The following is an 18,873-nucleotide window of genomic DNA, read 5'->3' as shown; positions in this document are numbered from 1 at the left end:
TCTGGTGGCAGCTCCAACGGCTCCTGCTGGGCTACAACAGTTTCAATCCAATATTCTTTAAGTTCAAGGAGATATACTAAAAACCTGGTATGCAACCCAGTTCTGAACTCGAGTTCAGCTTTGATCACATGAACCAGCATTCAAAAGAACTAATAATGTTCAACTACCCGTCCAGCTGCTGAAGAGAACGTGCTCTCCCTCAAAAGTTTCTTTCCTATCCCAGGGGAAAACACTCCTTAACAGGTTAGCTTTTCAGACTCAGCTGCCCAAATCTGTCACCACTGGATCTTTTGACTATAGGTGAGCAAAACCCATCATGGGGCTCTCTGCAAATAAATCATTGGATCAATTTTTGAAGATGGGAATTGCAGATCTGAGGATCAGGTATTCTGCTGACACTTTTCTGACCCCCGGCAAAACATAAAACGAATAAGGACAAGTGGGAAATTCTCTAACTCACCATAATGGCAGGGGCAGCAAAAGCCAAACTGAGCAACATCAAGATAGGAACAGCCTCTTGGGAAGGTTCAATGTATGGCATACTCAAACTTCTGTCATAACAGTTGAATCCGGCATGTACTGGCTTGAAGATATCCGTGAGTTCAAGGAAATAGAGACTGACAACAGAGGAAGCCAGTATGGGCAGCTAAGAAAGAAACACGAAAGTTACTTTTTTAAAAACCATGTACATATTTAAGGTCTATCTCTTTAAAAAAAAACAACAACAACAATTTTTACTTGTTTTTGAACAAGGAAAAACAAACATAAAAATAAAAAACCCATCTTCCATTACAAATTGTAGAAAGTGTGTCAGTTGGTTACAGTATTTCTATGCATCTCTTCCATAGTCACCACCTGCTTTTCATATCAAATCACATATTTTAAATTCACCTATATTCATGTATGTCGCAATTATTATATAGCAATAGCAATAGCAGTTAGACTTATATACCGCTTCATAGGGCTTTCAGCCCTCTCTAAGCGGTTTACAGAGTCAGCATATCTCCCCCAACAACAATCCGGGTCCTCATTTTACCCACCTCGGAAGGATGGAAGGCTGAGTCAACCTTGAGCCGGTGAGATCTCGACCTTAATTTGACTATAATTGTTTTTACATCCTTTTATATATAATATTCAAAATCTAGAATAGGATTATATGATAACATTCCATTAAATCATCCTAAGATCATCCAATCACAATACATCTTTATAACATATTCTAGATAAAACTTTTAAACCTCCTCTCATAATCTCCATGTGTTGTTTACATAAAATTTCATATTATCAAACTAATATATCTATATCTATCGTTATCATTATTAATCATTATTTAACTATAGCTATTGTTGCTTCATTTTACTACTAGTAAATTAAATTTAGCTTAATTTTTTATTATACATTTTCATTGCATCAACCTGTATCTTTCCAGTAAGGTCTATCTTGAAGATGTGTATATTAATAGTAAACTCAGACTTTAAGAAGGCTTTAAGATAGATGCAACCTTATGCAAGAAAACATTTGGTTACACAGTTGGACTTCCCTTAGCTGTTCTTCCTCATGTCACTTCTCGAGTAGACTCGAAATGTACTATTCAGTATTGCAAGAGCAAGAGCACTTAGAGTAATATATCGCTTCACAGTGCTTTACGGCCCTTTCTAAGTGGTTACAGAGTCAGCATATTGCCCCCAACAATCTGGCTCCTCATTTTACCGACCTCGTAAGGATGGAAGGCCTAAGCCAAACTTGAAGCTGGTGAGAATCGAACTGCTGGCAGTTGGCAGTATTAGTCTGCAATATTGCATTCTAACCACCAAGAGGAAGAGAAAATCTCTTTCACCAGTAATTTAGGCCCAGTGGCAGACAAATTATCCACCCCATGATCGTACATCAATGTTTTTCAACTTTGCTTGCTTTAAGCTTTAATCTGCTGAGGATGAGAAACACTGGCAGAGATAGTATGAATGTTAAAAAAAAGGAGAAATCAATATGGTCCTAAGAACAACAAGTGTTGCAGAGTGGAAGTGGGACAGGGGACTCGGGGCAAATTAATCGAGAAATTCTTGTGTATGATCAATAACTACAAATAAAAAAGCTTTGGGACCAAAATAAACAAATTAGAGAGCAAGTATAGAACAGAATATCTAGGAAGCTTTTGTTTTAAGTCTTCTCTGTATCAAATTATTTGCATTGATACCCCTGGATGTGATTCAGGAAATAATGCACTGATAACCCTAGATATGATTCAGTAAAAAGTAAGCATTCTTAAATTTAAATTCCTCCATTGTGGATTAAAGTGATTTAAGTGCAGCTTAATTGTCTGTCATAACTTCATTAAAATAATGTAAATTCATAATTCTTAAGTGGGGCTAGTCACATTATTGTATTAATTTGGCATTTGATTAAGTTTGCTCATCTCTTCTAAAGAAATGCAATTTGAGCTACAACAAAACCAAAAGATTTCAATATATAATGCGGTACGAATAGTAAAACGATGATTAAACTCTACACTGAGCACCAACATTAACTATTGCATATTTATAAGCAGCTCTCCTGCACTTAGCATCATTGTATGTCAACTTTGGAATCCATATTAACACTGGAAGCTTCCGCACTGCCACATTCTTGTGCTTGGAAAATTAGGAAGGGGGGTTTAGTAGAGGGAATGTACTTAGACATAATAGCATTCTTCTTTTCGGTCAAGGTCATGTTATTAATGCATCTGGAGGAGGAGTGATTGAGTGATGTCTTGAGTTGGGATGGATTGTGATTGGACCATGTGATGGACTGATGGGTGCAGGGGCTGGGTTTGGGTTTTTGAATTACTGAGGGAGAATCCATAACTCTCAGATTCAGGTTTTCCCAGAGGTGCCAGTACAGCTATTCAAATAAAAGGGAACGTTGACAAAATGCCTGATTTGGAGTTTTTAATTGGAGTTAGGTTTTTCTGGAACGCTGACAGTATGGGTGGGTAGTTACCATAACTCTTGGGCTCTATAGCAATCCAGATAAAGGCAAATATACCAGTGGTGGGTTCTGGATCCCATCGCAACTGGTACGCTGCGATGGGGGCCAGGCATCCTTGTTGAGCATGCGCACGCCACCACCCAGCGACACTCAGCTGCTTGGTAGACGTTGCGCAGGCGCCGCACGCTGTGCGTGTGTGTGCAATTGGCCCATTTGCATGAAAAAGTGGTGAGGAATGCAGGCGGGCGGGTGGGCCAAACAAGTCATCGTTCCGGTACAGTGGCCGCTGCTCCCAGCTACCACTGGTATACCCATACCAGGCCATACCACCATTGAAATATATATGTCCCAGGATAATGTTGCAGGATCCAATCTGAGTCAGTCACCAGGACCAGAGATTTAGTCTTCCAAGCTTCAGACTCATGCTGGAGCCCATCCTCATAGAACTTCGCTCCCACCAGAATGTGATTCCCCCAGATTGGATCCTGCAATCTAGTGAATCTTGTAGTTGCCCTTTCTCACAAGGCCTCTTCTCTACTTGACAGCACTCTACATAAAGATATTTCTGTCCAAGTCTGATTAAAATATTAGATAAACATACAGGGTGGAAGAATGGGGTCCTTGAAGCCACCTAGTCACACCTGGGCAATAGGAAAACCAGGTACACTCATAATCTACTTAAGAGTCTTCCCCACTCAGGTGAGGGATAAATATTTCTATTTAAAATTTAGTCACTCTAAATTTGCGTCTGTACATATTAATTGGCAAGTGCAAATTTTATGCAAATGCAGGGGTAGAATTCAGCTGGTTCGGACCGGTTCAGGCAAACTGATAGTTCTGGCGATCAGTTGGCCCTGTCCACCCGGCCCTGCTCTATTCCTATATTTTCTTTGTTTGAAGCCCAGCTGATCGGCGCGGCAGAGCGGATTGCCGCGTCTCAGCTATTTTTCTCACCAGGGCTGCAGGAAAAGGTAAGATTTAGTGCTGATTTCAAATGCACTGTGTGTGCGCGCAGTGTGCGTTTGGTGCGTGTGCGTGCATGCACAAAGCGACCCGGTGTTTACACCGGTTGAATTCCACCACTATGCAAATATCTATCTTTGTTGCTGAGGCACAAGTTGCAAATTTATCTTATAGCAATAGCAATAGCAAGCAAAGTCAATGGAGAAGCCAGATTAACTTAACAACCGTGTTACTAATTTAACATCTGCAGTGATTCACTCTGGCAAGAAAAGTTGGTAAAATGGGGCAAAATGCAGGTAACAAGTTTCTCACTTAGCAACATAAATTCTGGGGTCAATTGTGGTCGTAATAGCAATAGCAATAGCAGTTAGACTTATATACCGCTTCATAGGGCTTTCAGCCCTCTCTAAGTGGTTTACAGAGTCAGCATATCACCCCCACAGTCTGGATCCTCATTTCACCCACCTCGGAAGGATGGAAGGCTGAGTCAACCTTGAGCCGGTGAGATTTGAACTGCTGAACTGCAGATAGCATTCAGCTGAAGTGGCCTGCAGTACTGCACCCTAACCACCCTAACCACTGTGCCACCTCGGCTCTTCCTCTTGTACAGTATACTTTGGAAGGCAGAACATAAAAAAATTAGATCAGCATTTTTTTTCCCTACTGGAAAATTCTGAATATTAAAAATGTTTAAGTTATTCCCAAAATACTCATTCATTCATGATACAAAAAAAAAATCCTTCTACCAATGTTGGACAAGTTAATTCACAAATTAGAAATAAAACAAATAAAAAACCTTAAATCTTCTGACTGCAGAGAGCAATGGTCGCATTTATTTGATTTTTGCAATCATGATAGCATCAATGTGAGGTTACTGTTATTTTATCCTCAGTTCATATGGCAAAGATACACTGAGCAATTCTCTAAAATGGAATAAAATTTGAGCGCCAGCAAGAGTCCAGAAATATTTTGATCTCATCAAAAGAATCATAAGAAGTTGATTAGCAATTTTTCCAACTAACAAAAGGTGCAGGTTTTTCTGAGCTACATGGATGAGCTTCATCCTTCCATCCATCCATGCATTCATCCATCCATTGCTGATCAAGGCTGGCATCTGGGTTTGAAGCCAAAAATAAACTAATCCAGCAAAATTGGTGTAAAAAAAGAGGAGTGTTTTCAAATTCCACCTGGTATGCAAAAGCATGCAGCCATACCAGGGGTGTCAAACTGGTGACCCGGAGGCCGGACATACAGGCCACACCCACCCCAGCTCCGCGAAAGGAAAAACGTCACGATATGTCACATGATGGCAACGTGATGCAGTGAGTGTGACATCCATGGTTTAGATCATCTGAGAGTTCTAATCTATATTATTCATATATTCTAAGCTACTGGTTATGATAAATTAATAACATGCATTAAAGTTATCCAAATGTTTATCCCTCTTCTCCCAAAAGTCTATTCATCTTGCTGAAAGGCAAGTGCCTGCATACACATATGAAATTCTTTATTAGCATAAGTATTCATGTATCTAAAGTGCCACATCTGTGCTAGTTTGGGGGTATCTGCATATAGAGTTTCTAATACATGCATTTCGAATTAATTTTTGACTCATGTTATAAGCACATTGTCCTTGTAAAATTCTCATTTTGGACTTCTTGAATGCTCACTCATCCAGAGATTCAAAACATCTGACAGCCATTCATCAAAATTCATCTTAAAAAGAGGATAAAGTTTACTCCTCAGTTATTCTTGTTAGGTATAATTACAGATTGTACAGTTATAGAGACTAATTTGATTCTGAATTTAACAATGGCAGCAAGATTGTTGGTGGCGCAGTATTGGAAGGAGGAAGAATTGCCTACTATTCAAGAATGGGCGTTAAAAGTAACAAATTTACTAGGCTGGAATACTGCAACGTGCTCTACATGGGGCTGCCCTTGAAGAGCATCCGGCGACTTCAGCTAGTCCAGAATGCGGCCGCGCGAGTGATTGTGGGTGCACCTCGGTTCGCCCACATAACACCTATCCTCCGCGAGCTGCGCTGGCTACCTGTTGATCTCCGGGTGCGCTTCAAGGTGCTACTTACCACCCATAAAGCCCTTCATGGTAGTGGATCTGGGTACTTGAGAGACCGCCTCCTGCCAATTACCTCCTCGCGACCTATCAGATCTCACAGATTGGGCCTCCTCCGAGTTCCATCTGCCAGTCAGTGTCGACTGGCAACTGCGCGGAGGAGAGCCTTTTCAGTAGTAGCTCCAACCCTTTGGAACGATCTCCCCGTGGAGATTCGTACCCTCACCACCCTCCAGACCTTCCGCACAGCCCTCAAGATCTGGCTATCCCGTCAGGCCTGGGGTTAAAGATTATAATCCGTCCCCGCCCGAATGATGAATGTTGCTCTATTTTTTTAATTATGTATTGTTCTATACGTCATTGTATGTATCCCCTCCTACATAAGTTGTAAGCCGCCCTGAGTCCCCTCAGGGAAAAGGGCGGCCTATAAATAAACTTATACTATACTACTATACTATAAATTTAGCAGAGATGGCTAAAATATCAGCATACCTCAAGGACTATTCAGATGAGAAATACAAGCTGGAATGGAGAAGATGGATTGATTATATTCAAAATAAATATGGGACTAAGAAATTTCAGATAGCTTATGAATGAATGAACAAGGAATGTTACAACTTATCTAAAGTTAGCTTTACAAAAGGGGAGTTAAAGTACAAACGAGGGACGATGCTAAAATTAATTGGTTTATTTTAGTGTATGGTTGCTAAATGTTTATACGCTGTATTTGCTCTGGGAGGTTGGGGGGGAGGGTGGGAGGGGATGTGGGATCGGGGGGAGAGGGAGGGAAGGGGAAAGGTATATAATTGTAAAACTCATTAAAACTTTTAATAAAAAAAATGGATGTTTTGTAACATTTATTCCAGTTTTCTTTTATTCATGGTTACTCACAATTATAACTCAAAGAAGTTTGATGGGACATTTTTTCAAATAAATTACCTATGTCCTTAATAAATGATTCCAAGTGGATATGGAGGCTAAAATATAGTGAGACTTTAGCCATTATTGGGGTAGGTGGCATCTCAAAAAAAGATAGAAGGGCAGTCAAAGTTGGTTAATATTTGGATGAAAGTCAACTAAGTCTAAGGCTGGTGGCAAATTGATAAGGAAATTGAAAACATTAAGTCAGGGCTGATAAGGAAACATATTTTTTTTAAAAAAGGGAAATGTCAAGTCACTTCCATATTGTTGCCAGGAAAACTACAGGAATATGTCTATGAAGACTCTACGAACCAAGCTCTACTTGAAGGACAGTTTATCTTCATTGCCACATTCAAAGCCCTTGTGGCTTTGATGATGGTTGGTGATGGAGAGGATTATATGCTTACTGTATTCTCCTGTGCCCTGCTTGGAGACTCCATGTAGGGGTATAACTTCTGTCTATCTGCCCAGAGACTGAGTTTGAAACTGCTTGGACACGCCTCCTTGGCTTGACTGGATTCAGTTTCCTAAATCAGTCTAGCCCAAAGAGACACATCCTTACTTCTCTCTCGGTCACTAGTCAGAGTTTCAGAATTTATTCCATGCTTGAAGTCTCCAACAACACCTGAGAACGTCTAAAGCAGGGGTGTCCAAACTTGGAAACTTTAAGACTTGTGGACTTCAGTTTTAAAGTTCCCAAGTTTGGACACCCCTGGTCTAAACCATCTGGATCAATCAGCGGTACGAGTGGAGCTCCTTAGCAGCCGTCAGATAGCCCGGCGGTCGCCTCACAGTAAGTTCCCAAGTTTGGACACCCCTGGTCTAAAGCATCTAGATCAATCAGCGGTACGAGTGGAGCTCCTTAGCAGCCGTCAGATAGCCCGGCGGTCACCTCACAGTAAGTTCCCAAGTTTGGACACCCCTGGTCTAAAGTATCTGGATCAATCAGCAGTACGAGTGGAGCTCCTTAGCAGCCGTCAGATAGCCCGGCGGTCACCTCACAGTAAGTTCCTAAGTTTGGACACGCCTGGTCTAAAGTATCTGGATCAATCAGCAGTATGAATGGAGCTCCTTAGCAGCCATCAGATAGCCCGGCGGTCGCCTCACAGTAAGTTCCCAAGTTTGGACACCCCTGGTCTAAAGCATCTGGATCAACCAGCGGTACGAGTGGAGCTCCTTAGCAGCCGTCAGATAGCCCGGCGGTCGCCTCACAGTAAGGCTTGGCCAGGCAGTCAGTTTCAAACTGCTCGCCAACAGTTGTATCCTGGGGAAGTTAGATCGTTTCCCAACCACAACGCTTATACATTGAGTGCTCTAAGCGGTTCCTTGAAAAGATTAGCGGCCACAGCGGGACAGGGAGACTCCCATGGCAGGTTGTTACCGATGGTGATTATATACCCTATTAATACATTTTTGGAACAACTACTACGGATATCAATTCACAAAGTCTTACTATTTAATCAAAATGCAGTGATTTTAGGGGACGTTCCTAATAGTTGGTGAAGGCAAAACCTTATGGCTAATAACAAAATGTATCATACTGAATACTGGAAAATAGAGCAGATGCACATTGTTTTGCTATGGAAACAAGCAATAGTAGATCCACAGCTAAGCGAAAAATAGGAAGAAACATAATTTTTCTAATGAATTTTGAGAGTTATTTGATTATATCCTTCCTTTTGTATAATTCAAGGTGGTATATGTAATATTCCAGATACTTGAAGGATCATATGTGAACATGAAATGGCTCCATTCCGATAACTGATACTCTTTACCCACTGCTAACAATCTTCTTTCGGGCCTTTCATAGAGTTTTTCCTGTCCTGCTACCTGGAAGTATTATTCAGAAGCTTGGGGCGCTGAAATTGAGATGTTCTGACAACCAAGCCCAAGATCCCCACCCTCCCTCCGATCCCATTAAGGATCTAGAGCAGGGATAGGGAATGATGGCCTTTTGTGACTTGAAGACTTTAACTCCCAGAATTCCTGAGTCAGCCATGCTGGCTCAGGAATTCTGGGAGTTGAAGTCCCACAAGTCATAAAGAGGCTATTGTTCCCCAATTCTGCTCTAGAGCATTGTTTCTCAATTTTGGCAGTTTTCAGATGTGTAGAATTCAATTTCTAGAACTGAAATAGTGTAAAATGTATTTTTGGTGACTGCATGATTAAAATGATTGGTACCATTAGCAGCTTCCTTAAACCACAAACTATTATTCACTCATCCATCCATGAATCAATCCATCAGTGGTGGGATCCTGCCAGTTTAACAACTGGTTCGGAGATTGTGTGTTTTGCACACCTGAATTTACCTTCCACATTACTTCTTGGGGAGTAACACAGCTGAGGTGCGGCAATCTACTCTGCCACGCCAATCAGCTGAGTGGATATAGGTAAGTAAAGCGCAAGGGCGGGCGGACAGGCCAACTTGATCATCGGAGTGAACCAGTTCGCTCTCAGCTGATCGTCGGAGCTACTGCTCCGCCCAAACCGGCTGAATCCCACCCCTGCTTTCCATGTACTCTTCCCTGTCACCATCTCTTCGGGACAGTTTAGGTCCAAAAGGACCATCCAGCGGCAAAAGTATTGACTGCGATCAAGAAGCTCCATCCATCAACCTTTTTCCTGAGTATAAATGGTGAAGCATCATTACAATAAACTATGAGAAGGCAGATGCATCTCAGCTTAAATAATGTCACATGCCCTGGGGTGAATTTAAGAATTCTATACAAGAGACCAGTTCAGGCCTTGTTAGACTATTCGTCTCTTCCCTGTAACCTGCTGCAGGGAAAGAGGGAAGAGGAATGCCAAAAAGAGAAATCTCTCAAGACTGTAATTTAGCTGTACGACACATGGAACAAAAAAGCAATTTCACATTCATGGAACAGTGTATCTGTTTCCCTTTTTGGAAATGTCACTGTCTTGGCAATTGTGGGAGAATATTGCTCAGCACCTTCCTATCCAATGCTACTGTGTGCGACATCTAGCAAACAGGAAGAAAATCTTATGCAGAAAGGAAGAAATGTTTTCACTAAACTGCCTTTAATTTTAAAATAGCTTTTTAAAAAGAACTTTGCAAATTCATATCTTTAATAAGATACCATGGTGAGGAGACAGGAACTGACATCGCAATGACATGATGTGCGATCTCGGAGCTTCTTGATCGCAGTCAATACTTTTGCCGCTGGACGGTCCTTTTGGACCTAAACTGTCCCAAAGAGACGGTGACAGGGAAGAGTACGTCTTGCTGATCTCAGGGACATCGCAAAGTCCCTGATTGATCCTAGAGAATATCTTCTTGCCGGCGACAGAAGCGCAGCCAAAAGCTGCTGAAGTTGGGACAACTCTGGAACGGGAGGAAAATGGAAAGAGAAAGTGTGTCCATTTGGTGAGGAAATCTTATTGTTATAAAAGAGACTGCCCCGATTGCTTCACTTAAGAATTTTGTTTCTTTTAAGTCTGGAATATAAAGAAGATATAAAAGGAATACAAAGAGGATTGTAATATCAGAGGGAAAGGAAGTAACACTGCCACTTGGAGGCTGGAGGCTTGAGTCCTGGAAACATTGCCCTTTCTTTTTTTGCTTTGATCATTTTGACTTTGCACTTCAAGGTTCTTCAGCTTGTTTATAGAGACTGATAAGGAGAAGAAGAGACTGGACTGCCATCTGTCAGAAATGGTGTAGGGTCTCCTGCTTGGGCAGGGGGTTGGACTAGATGACCTACCATATTTTTTTGGAGTATAGGACATACCTTTCCCCCCCCAAAACAGAGGGTGAAAATCTGGGTGCGTCTTATACATTGAATACAGCATTTTTGGCCTCCTGAAACCCTGCCCCTTCACAAAAATGGACATGCAGAGGGTTTGGGAGGCCTGCAAAGTGTTCCTGGGACCGTTTTTTGCTCATTTTCACCCTCGCAGCCCCCAGGAGCACTCTACAAGCCTCCCAAAGCCTATACATGCCCTGTTTTTGGCAAAAAAAAACCAGGCCCATTTTTCCAAAAAATGCAAAAATGCCCCCCCCCCCAGCCCCCAAGAGCACTTTGAGCAGGCCCCTCAAACTCTCTACATGACCCATTTTTCACAAAAAAAAAGGGGTGTGCAGAGGGTTTGGGAGGCTGGCAGTGAAAAAAAAAACTTTTTTTAAAAAAATCACCTCTTCAAAATCTTGGTGCGCCTTATACTCCAGTATGGCTTATACTCCAAAAAATACAGTATAAGGTCCCTTCCAGCTGTTACTCTGTTACAGTTTGAATATCTTATTGTAAGCCTAGCTATTCTAGTCATGTTCAGTATGGATGGAACAGAAACTGCAGCCAACTGGCAAAGAGAAATCAACTTACTTAATCAAGGTGCCAATAAAAACTCCATGCCTTTTTGGCATGGCTGTTTGAGCAACAAACCCATGGGAAAATAATGGAATTATATCTTAATTAGTGACAGGGCATCCAATTTTTTGACCAGGTCTTTCTTGGAGTCTTTGTATTCATCTGTTTGATGCCCACCTCTACTTGGTTCGGGAAGCGTTGAGCTTTGACAGCAACAATAACAACAGAAATAAAACAAGAAACAAGTGTTTTTGCTTTCCAAGAACAGCTGGTACCCAGTAGTATATGTAATATGAACTCCGGGCGTTATCACGTCTTATGAAAAATATATGCCTATTAATGAGAATCTGATGAACACATCTGTGGTAGAATCATAATGGATGCTTTGCTGAAATACCGTAATCAGAGAGATGGAACCTCAACCATGTAGATATAGGACCAGCTTTTTAACCTATTTATACAAATAACCTAATTTGCTTTAATTACAAAATATGAAAAAAATAGACTTTGAATTAGAATTCCACGTCAATTATGCTTGGCAATTATAAGAGGGTGAAATTGGGTATGCAAGCAAGCACATGTATATTTAATCCTCTGTTCCTACTGTCATATTAAAAATTATAATTTCCAGGGCAATTTGGGGAAATGCTCTGGAGGCCTTACGATGCCTTAAAGTTTCCAAAGTTAGCAATAGCAATAGCAGTTAGATTTATATACCGCTTCATAGGGCTTTCAGCCCTCTCTAAGCAGTTTACAGAGTCAGCATATCGCCCCCACAGTCTGGGTCCTCATTTTACCCACCTCGGAAGGATGGAAGGCTGAGTCAACCCTGAGCTGGTGAGATTTGAACCGCTGAACTGCAGCTAACAGTCAGCTGAAGTACTGCACTCTAACCACTGCGCCACCTCGGCTCTTCAAGTTTCTCTCCTGGCTGCTGAACCATTGATAGGGGCTTTCCAAAGTAACAATGGAAAACGCATCCTAGCTTGAATAAGCCAATCCTGAATTTCTCCACAAAAAGAAGAGATTCTTAACTTTAGAAAAAGTGTGTTTGCTGGATACACACGAGCTCACAATAAATACAAATATAACGTAAACCGCTCCAAACTCGATTGCAGAAAATACCACTTCAGCAACAGAGTGGTCAATGCCTGGAATGCACTACCTGACTCTGTGGTTTCATCTCCAACCCCCATAACTTTAACCTTAGAGTGTCTACTGTTGACCTCACCCCATTCCTAAGGTCTGTAAGGGGCGTGCATAAGCGCATCATCGTGCCTACCGTCCCTGTCCTACCGTCCCCACTTATTCGTATCCATTTCCTGTATTCATAATCATGTTTATACTTATATCTGTTATCGATTAGATTTCTTTTACAACCCCCGGTATGCCCAAATATGGGAGGAAGATCACCACTTCCACTCTTTGTCCTTCGGCTCGTCACAAGAGACCATCCAGGCAGAAACCCAATATTTTTACTGTTGCCTTTTTGTTACATTTTGTTGTATTTGTGCTGATAAATAAATAAAGGGAGACTAGTATAGATCTATTTCAAGCTATTTAGCTCTCATCAGCTAGCCATACCCTTATTGGGATTTGAACCTGGGCTATATTACATACTAGGCAGATTTCTTAGCCATTAGGCCACAGGCTCTTATCTGTTATCAGCGAAGCCAGGATGAAAGGTATCTATTAGATTTCTTTTACAACCCCCGGTATGCCCAAATATGGGAGGAAGATTATATCTGTTATCTTATACATGCATGACAAAATAAATAAATTAAAAAATTACATTAACAGTAGTGAGAGTGAGACATCAATCACAAATAAAAACAAAAATTCTAGACTTCTAAGCTTCAGTGTCTTTCCTTCTTACTTTCAAGCATGTTTATTGGGGAAATATTAATTAAAAAACCCCTAAGATGTGACCCTATGAGTGAAACTTCATCATTTTTTTTCCTGCACTGCAAGTGGATATGAAAAACAGGGAGAGTTTAGCTCACGTGACCATAGCTTAATTTTTTGACTCCCCCATCCCCAAGGATGCTTTTCATCAACATGGCCCCATTAATCATTTTAACAGGACATAACTTTTTGTAAATAGAAACTTACTCCTCTCTCAAGGCTTAAAAAAAAGGACTGACTTTGATGAAGCATAAGAAAGGATGGCAAAGCTTTTATCAGACTGACATTGTACCTCCTAAAATAGAACATCTGTGTTACCTGGGCCCCATTGAATGGGATTTGGTGAGAAAAATTGCAGGGGAGAGATTTTAGCCCCCTCAGAGAGCGCCCGCAATCTGGGAGTCCTCCTGGATACGCGGCTTAGTTTAGAAGAACACCTGACGGCTGTGACCAGGGGGGCATTTTACCAGGTTTGCCTGGTACGTCAGTTGCGCCCCTTCCTGGATCGGGATGCTCTGTGCACAGTCACTCATGCCCACGTCCGTTCTCGCCTGGACTACTGTAACACTTTCTACATGGGGCTGCCCTTGAAGAGCACCCGGAGGCTTCAACTGGTCCAGAATGCGGCTGCGCGGGTTATCATGGGGGCACCTAGGTGCTCCCATGTTGCGCCCCTTTTAGGCGGCCTGCACTGGTTGCCGGTTGTCTTCCGGGTGCGATTCAAGGTACTAATTATGACCTTTAAAGCGCTCCATGGCTTAGGCCCAGGAAACCTGCGAGACCACCTACTGCCACCGGTAGCCTCCCACCGTCCAGTGCAATCCCACAGAGTTGGCCTCCTCAGGGTGCCGTAGGCCAGACAGTGTCAGCTAGCGACCCCCAGGGGGAGAACCTTCTCTGTGGGAGCGCCTTCCCTCTGGAAATGAGCTGCCCCCAGAGCTTCGTATAATCCCCGACCTCCAGTCCTTTTGACACACCGTAAAAAGTTGGCTTTTCCAGCAAGCCAGCCTGGCCTGAACAAAATAAAATAAATGATATATTATTGTTAATTTTAATCGAGTTTTTTAAAACGTTATTGTTAATCATAATTGGGTTTGTTTTTTGGATACTCTATCTAATTTTTAAAAAACTTTTGTAATATGTGTTTTTTTTTAATGTTGTACGCCGCCCTGAGTCCTTGGGAGAAGGGCGGCATATAAATCCAATAAACCAAACCAAACCAAACCAAGGGTAATTTCCTCCCTCCCAAACTCCCTATCCTAGGCCCTTTGAAAACATGTTGGAACAAAGTATAAATCAAGAATTTTCAAGAACTGCAGTTTGGCCTTCGTCTCCTTACAAGAGTTCATTTAACGACCGTTCAGTTACAATGGCATTGAAAAAAATGACTTACGACCATTTTTCACACTTACAGCCATTGCAACATCCCCATGGTCATGATCAAAATTCGGATGCTTAGCAACTGGTTCATATTTATGACGGTTGCAGTGTCTTGTGGGATTCCCTTCTGCAACCTTCTGAGAAGCAAGGTCAACGGGGAAGCCAGCTTCACTTAAGAACAGTGATTCTCAGCCTGTGGGTCGGGACCCCTTTGGGGGTCGAACGACTCTTTCACAGGGGTCGCCTAAGACCATCGGAAAACACAGATTTTCAAAAAAAATACGGAAAACATAAAATAATTTTACGGTTGGGGGTCACCACAACATGAGGAACTGTATTAAAGGGTCGCGGCATTAGGAAGGTTGTGACCCACTGCTTAAGAACCATCTTACTAACATATCACCTCAGGGGTAGGATTCAGCCGGTTCGGGCAAACCGGTAGCACTGACGATCAGCTGAGAGTGATCCGGTTCGCTCTGACGATCAGGTTGGCCTGCCCACGCGCTTTACTTACCTGTATAGCCTCAGCTGATTAGCGCAGCAGAGCGGATTGGTGCGCCTCAGCTGTGTTACTCGCCTAGAAGTAACTTGGAATGTAAGCTTTGGTAAAACTGCGCATGTGCACGCAGCGAAACACGGGATCACCATGTTAAACCAGCAGGATCCCACCACTGAATCACCTGCATTGATTTGCTTAACAACGGCGGCAAAAAAAGTCATAAAATGGGGCCAAAGTCACTTAACAAATGTTTCGTTTAGCAAGAGAAATTTGGGGCTCAATTATGGTCATAAATCAAGGACTACCTGTATGTGACCTCACTAGAAGAGGACCACCATTGTAGGGTTTCTTTGATTCCTTCCTGTTGTAGTTCTAATAGCATTATCTATAGACATAAATTGTCTGCTTTTCTCTCTTCTTCTTTAGAAGGCAACCACAAAACGCTATGTGTCTCTGAACATATTTATTTGCTATAGGGGCATATTAAACTTTTCATCATAAACCAAAAGATATCCACTCAGGCTATTCAATCAGTGCATTAAATTAGAATTTGAAGTACCCCTAAGGAGTAGTAAAATATTATGAGTCACACAGCATGTAGAAATGAAGTTCGCATAGGTTCTTTCTCCCCCTAGTGAAAGACCCCAGAAGAATAGCCTTTGGCCTATCATTCAAGCAGTGCAGCGTGTGTTCATACAACCTCTTTAACTAGGTCAAGGAAAGATCTAACAGCATGTGAAACTTAAGTTTATTTTAACTTTGATTTGTCTTTGCAGGCCATTTTCTTACTTTACGTGCAATATATTGGCGAAGACTGCAATTTTAGTGCTATGTCTAGATGTAGAAATGAGGCACGTTGTTATTTTCAGAGGTGCTTAAAATGTCTAGCAGAAACTATTCCTATTAAATAGAAATACTATGTGCAAAAATATATGTGTTTTCCAAAATAGCCTGAAGAGTTTTAAAATGCACAGGCAATGTGCTAGAGTTGTTAAGATACTGGACAAGGAGGACGGAGACAAATTTAATAAATTATAATAGTAACAACCCAGGCTATGTCAACCACTGATACTCATTGGGTTACTTTCTCCCAATCCACCTGGTCATGCAGGGGGGTGGGAGGGATGAAGGAGGAAGCACTGTTATATAGCCATGAGCTCCTATTACAACAGGTCGGATATAAATTTAATAAATAAAAACAACAACAGTTAAATGACTGCAATATTTCAGTTGAAGTTCTGACTTGGTGCTGAAAATTCTCTGTATCATATAATGCAAAATTTGGCAGTTAAAATGCTGGGCTGATCTTGGCAATGTGGGGTTTAATCCCTATCCTTCTGTTCTTTTTCTCTATAGCCTTGAACCTTCCTCTATCCTTTTAACCTTCCTCTACAACTTGTGAGAATCAAAACCCATCTGGAGAATGCAAATCAGATTTCGGTATTATACATTCATCAATGCTCCTTGTTTATTCTAATAGTGTGAGAGATGGTGCTTAACAAGAGAGAACTGGGGTGATGAACCACATTGAAGCGGTAGGCAAGGAGGAAGCACATTCAAGAAAGAGGGACAAGACAAGAGACAGCTGAAGATGGATAGAGGCAGAGGTAGAAAATAAAAATAGCCACCCAGGACCAATCTCTCTATCCGTTAAAGTAAATGTAGTAAAGCTTTAGTCTGGCAAGATTCTGTCTGTTGGATGTAAGCAAACAAAAAACTGTACATTAGCTGGAGTGTTCTGAGTGGTTCTTGGGCTAAACCTGAGAAATACACTGCAATGTAATAACGAAAGGACACCTTTACTGTTCACAAGATAATAAAACTTTCCAATCCCATGTTTCTTGATCCTGTAAGATATTGCCAATGCTTTTAAAATAAGAAAACCAGTGTGTGCGTGTGTTTGTGTTGATGTTGTATGTAGGCATATCACAACAGCTTATTGGCTCGGGAATTCTGGAAGCTGAAGTCTACACATCTTAAAGTTGCTAAGGTTGAGAAACACTGCTCTACATACATACATACATAACTGTTGTGGCCCAGGAGGAGCTGTTGGAGCTACCACCAGACTCCGACAGCGAGGGGCCCTATGAGTCGGCTTTGGAGGATGTGGAGGACCCTGGACAGGGTTCCGACTCTGAGCAGGGCACAGAGAGGCTAGTTGGCCACCAGGAGACGCCTGAGCCTTGGACCAGTGGGGAGGAGACAAGGGAGTATGATCCGGACGTCAGCAGTGGGGAGGAGCCAAGGGAGTTGTTCCTAGATGCCTGGCACCGGAGAGCTAATAGGCGTAAAGAACAGTTATGCAGTTACAGGAGGTAATTGCACTCAGCTGGTGGTAATTAGGCATCTCTCCAGACTATAAAAGGAATGCTTGTGCACACGCCCCTTTTGCAGAAGTCAACATATTAACTAATGTTGGAGAACTGTGGTGTTAGCTTGGCAGGCTGGATTGCTGCCAAGGCTTGTCTGTGCTGGATTGCTGCCAAGGACCTGCCTGTGCTGGATTGCTGCCAAGGACCTGCCTGTGCTGGATTGCTGCCAAGGACCTGCCTGTCTGTGAATAAATTCCGTAAAGTATCTTTGGCTCGGAGTGCTTTGGTGTGGGCCGAGGCGGGGTCACAACACATAGCCTACAGTATATTCACATATTAGATGTCCACATATTATTCATGAACTAGACCTCTCAGTGGCAGACACTGCAAGAGCCGAATGGTGAAGCACAAAAGGACATCTTCAAAATAGTATCTAGGGGACACAGAGAACTGACGAACCTTTCACATTTTTCTGTAAATTTTACCAGAGACCATTCCTCTCTACCAGTACTCAATAGGCAAGGGAGAGCAGTTACAAACCTATTCATTTCACAACATGCCATGCAGAGCAAGGCGTCTGCTTTATTTATATGACTGATCCATTTTCAAGAGTTGCAATTTTTCCTCTCCCTCTGTCAGTACAGCTACACAGTTAAAGTGATACCCAGAGACTAATGTTGCAGTTGCAAGCTCAGATGGTTTTCAAATAGCATTAGATAAGTTCACAGAGGATAAACCTAACAGTAGCTATGAGTTACGGTACCCATATGTTATCTTCCAGGATCAGCAGCTGGGGAACAGCAGCAGTAGAGGGCTAATAGCCCTATGTTTTCTGGGTCTTCTTGCAGGCACGCAGTTGATTTTTGTGGAGAACTCAGCTGCTAATTGAATGCAGAAGGCCACTTCCAAGGTTCTTACAGATGAGTAACAGCTGTCTAGTCCTTGAAATTTCTTGAAACTATAATTATGGGATGGATTTCAGTGTACTTGTGCATGTAAAGATATCTAAAAGAATTCTTAAGAATTCAACCAAGCTATAAATTACTAGAATGTTTGGAGAATTTAGTTATTTATTTATGTAATTTCTACCCTGGTCCCCCCCTCTGACTAGGTTACAAATGGTTAGAAGCACAAAACTCCCAGAACACAACCAGCATCCAAAACAAAATAAATGAAGCCAAATGGATAGTCTTTTCAATTTTAAGTGGGCTCATTACATAGTCTAATTGCCCAGAATCTCCAAACTTGGCAACGTTTAAGACTTGTGGACGTCAACTCCCAGAATTTCCCAAGCAGCATGTCTGGTTGAGGAATTCTGAGAGCTGAAGTCCACAAGTCATAAAGTTGCCAAGTTTGGAGACCCCTGGTCTGGCCTAATGCCTGGAAGAAAACCTAGTGAGGTTGAGATTAGAACCGCTGAACTGCAGATAACAGTCAGCTGAAGTGGCTTGCAGTACTGCACCCTAACCACTGCACCACCTTGGCTCAGTAAAATGATAACCAACACTTTGAATTACATCTGGAAGCT

General features: G+C 42.0%; 1 protein-coding gene across 1 annotated transcript in view; it reads right to left on the bottom strand.

Annotated features, from left to right (window-relative positions):
* The window catches only part of PLPPR4 (phospholipid phosphatase related 4), a 52,066-nt gene that overhangs the window by 19,092 nt on the left and 14,101 nt on the right, over positions 1-18,873 (bottom strand). Inside the window, 1 exon segment of the mRNA XM_032218998.1 lies at positions 461-646. Coding sequence (XP_032074889.1) covers positions 461-646 — 186 coding nt within the window.

The sequence above is a fragment of the Thamnophis elegans genome, chromosome 5, assembly GCF_009769535.1.
Source record: "Thamnophis elegans isolate rThaEle1 chromosome 5, rThaEle1.pri, whole genome shotgun sequence".
Taxonomy (NCBI): Eukaryota; Metazoa; Chordata; class Lepidosauria; order Squamata; family Colubridae; genus Thamnophis; species Thamnophis elegans.
Note: the sequence above shows the minus strand (reverse complement) of the source record. Positions and strands in the feature narration are given on the sequence as shown.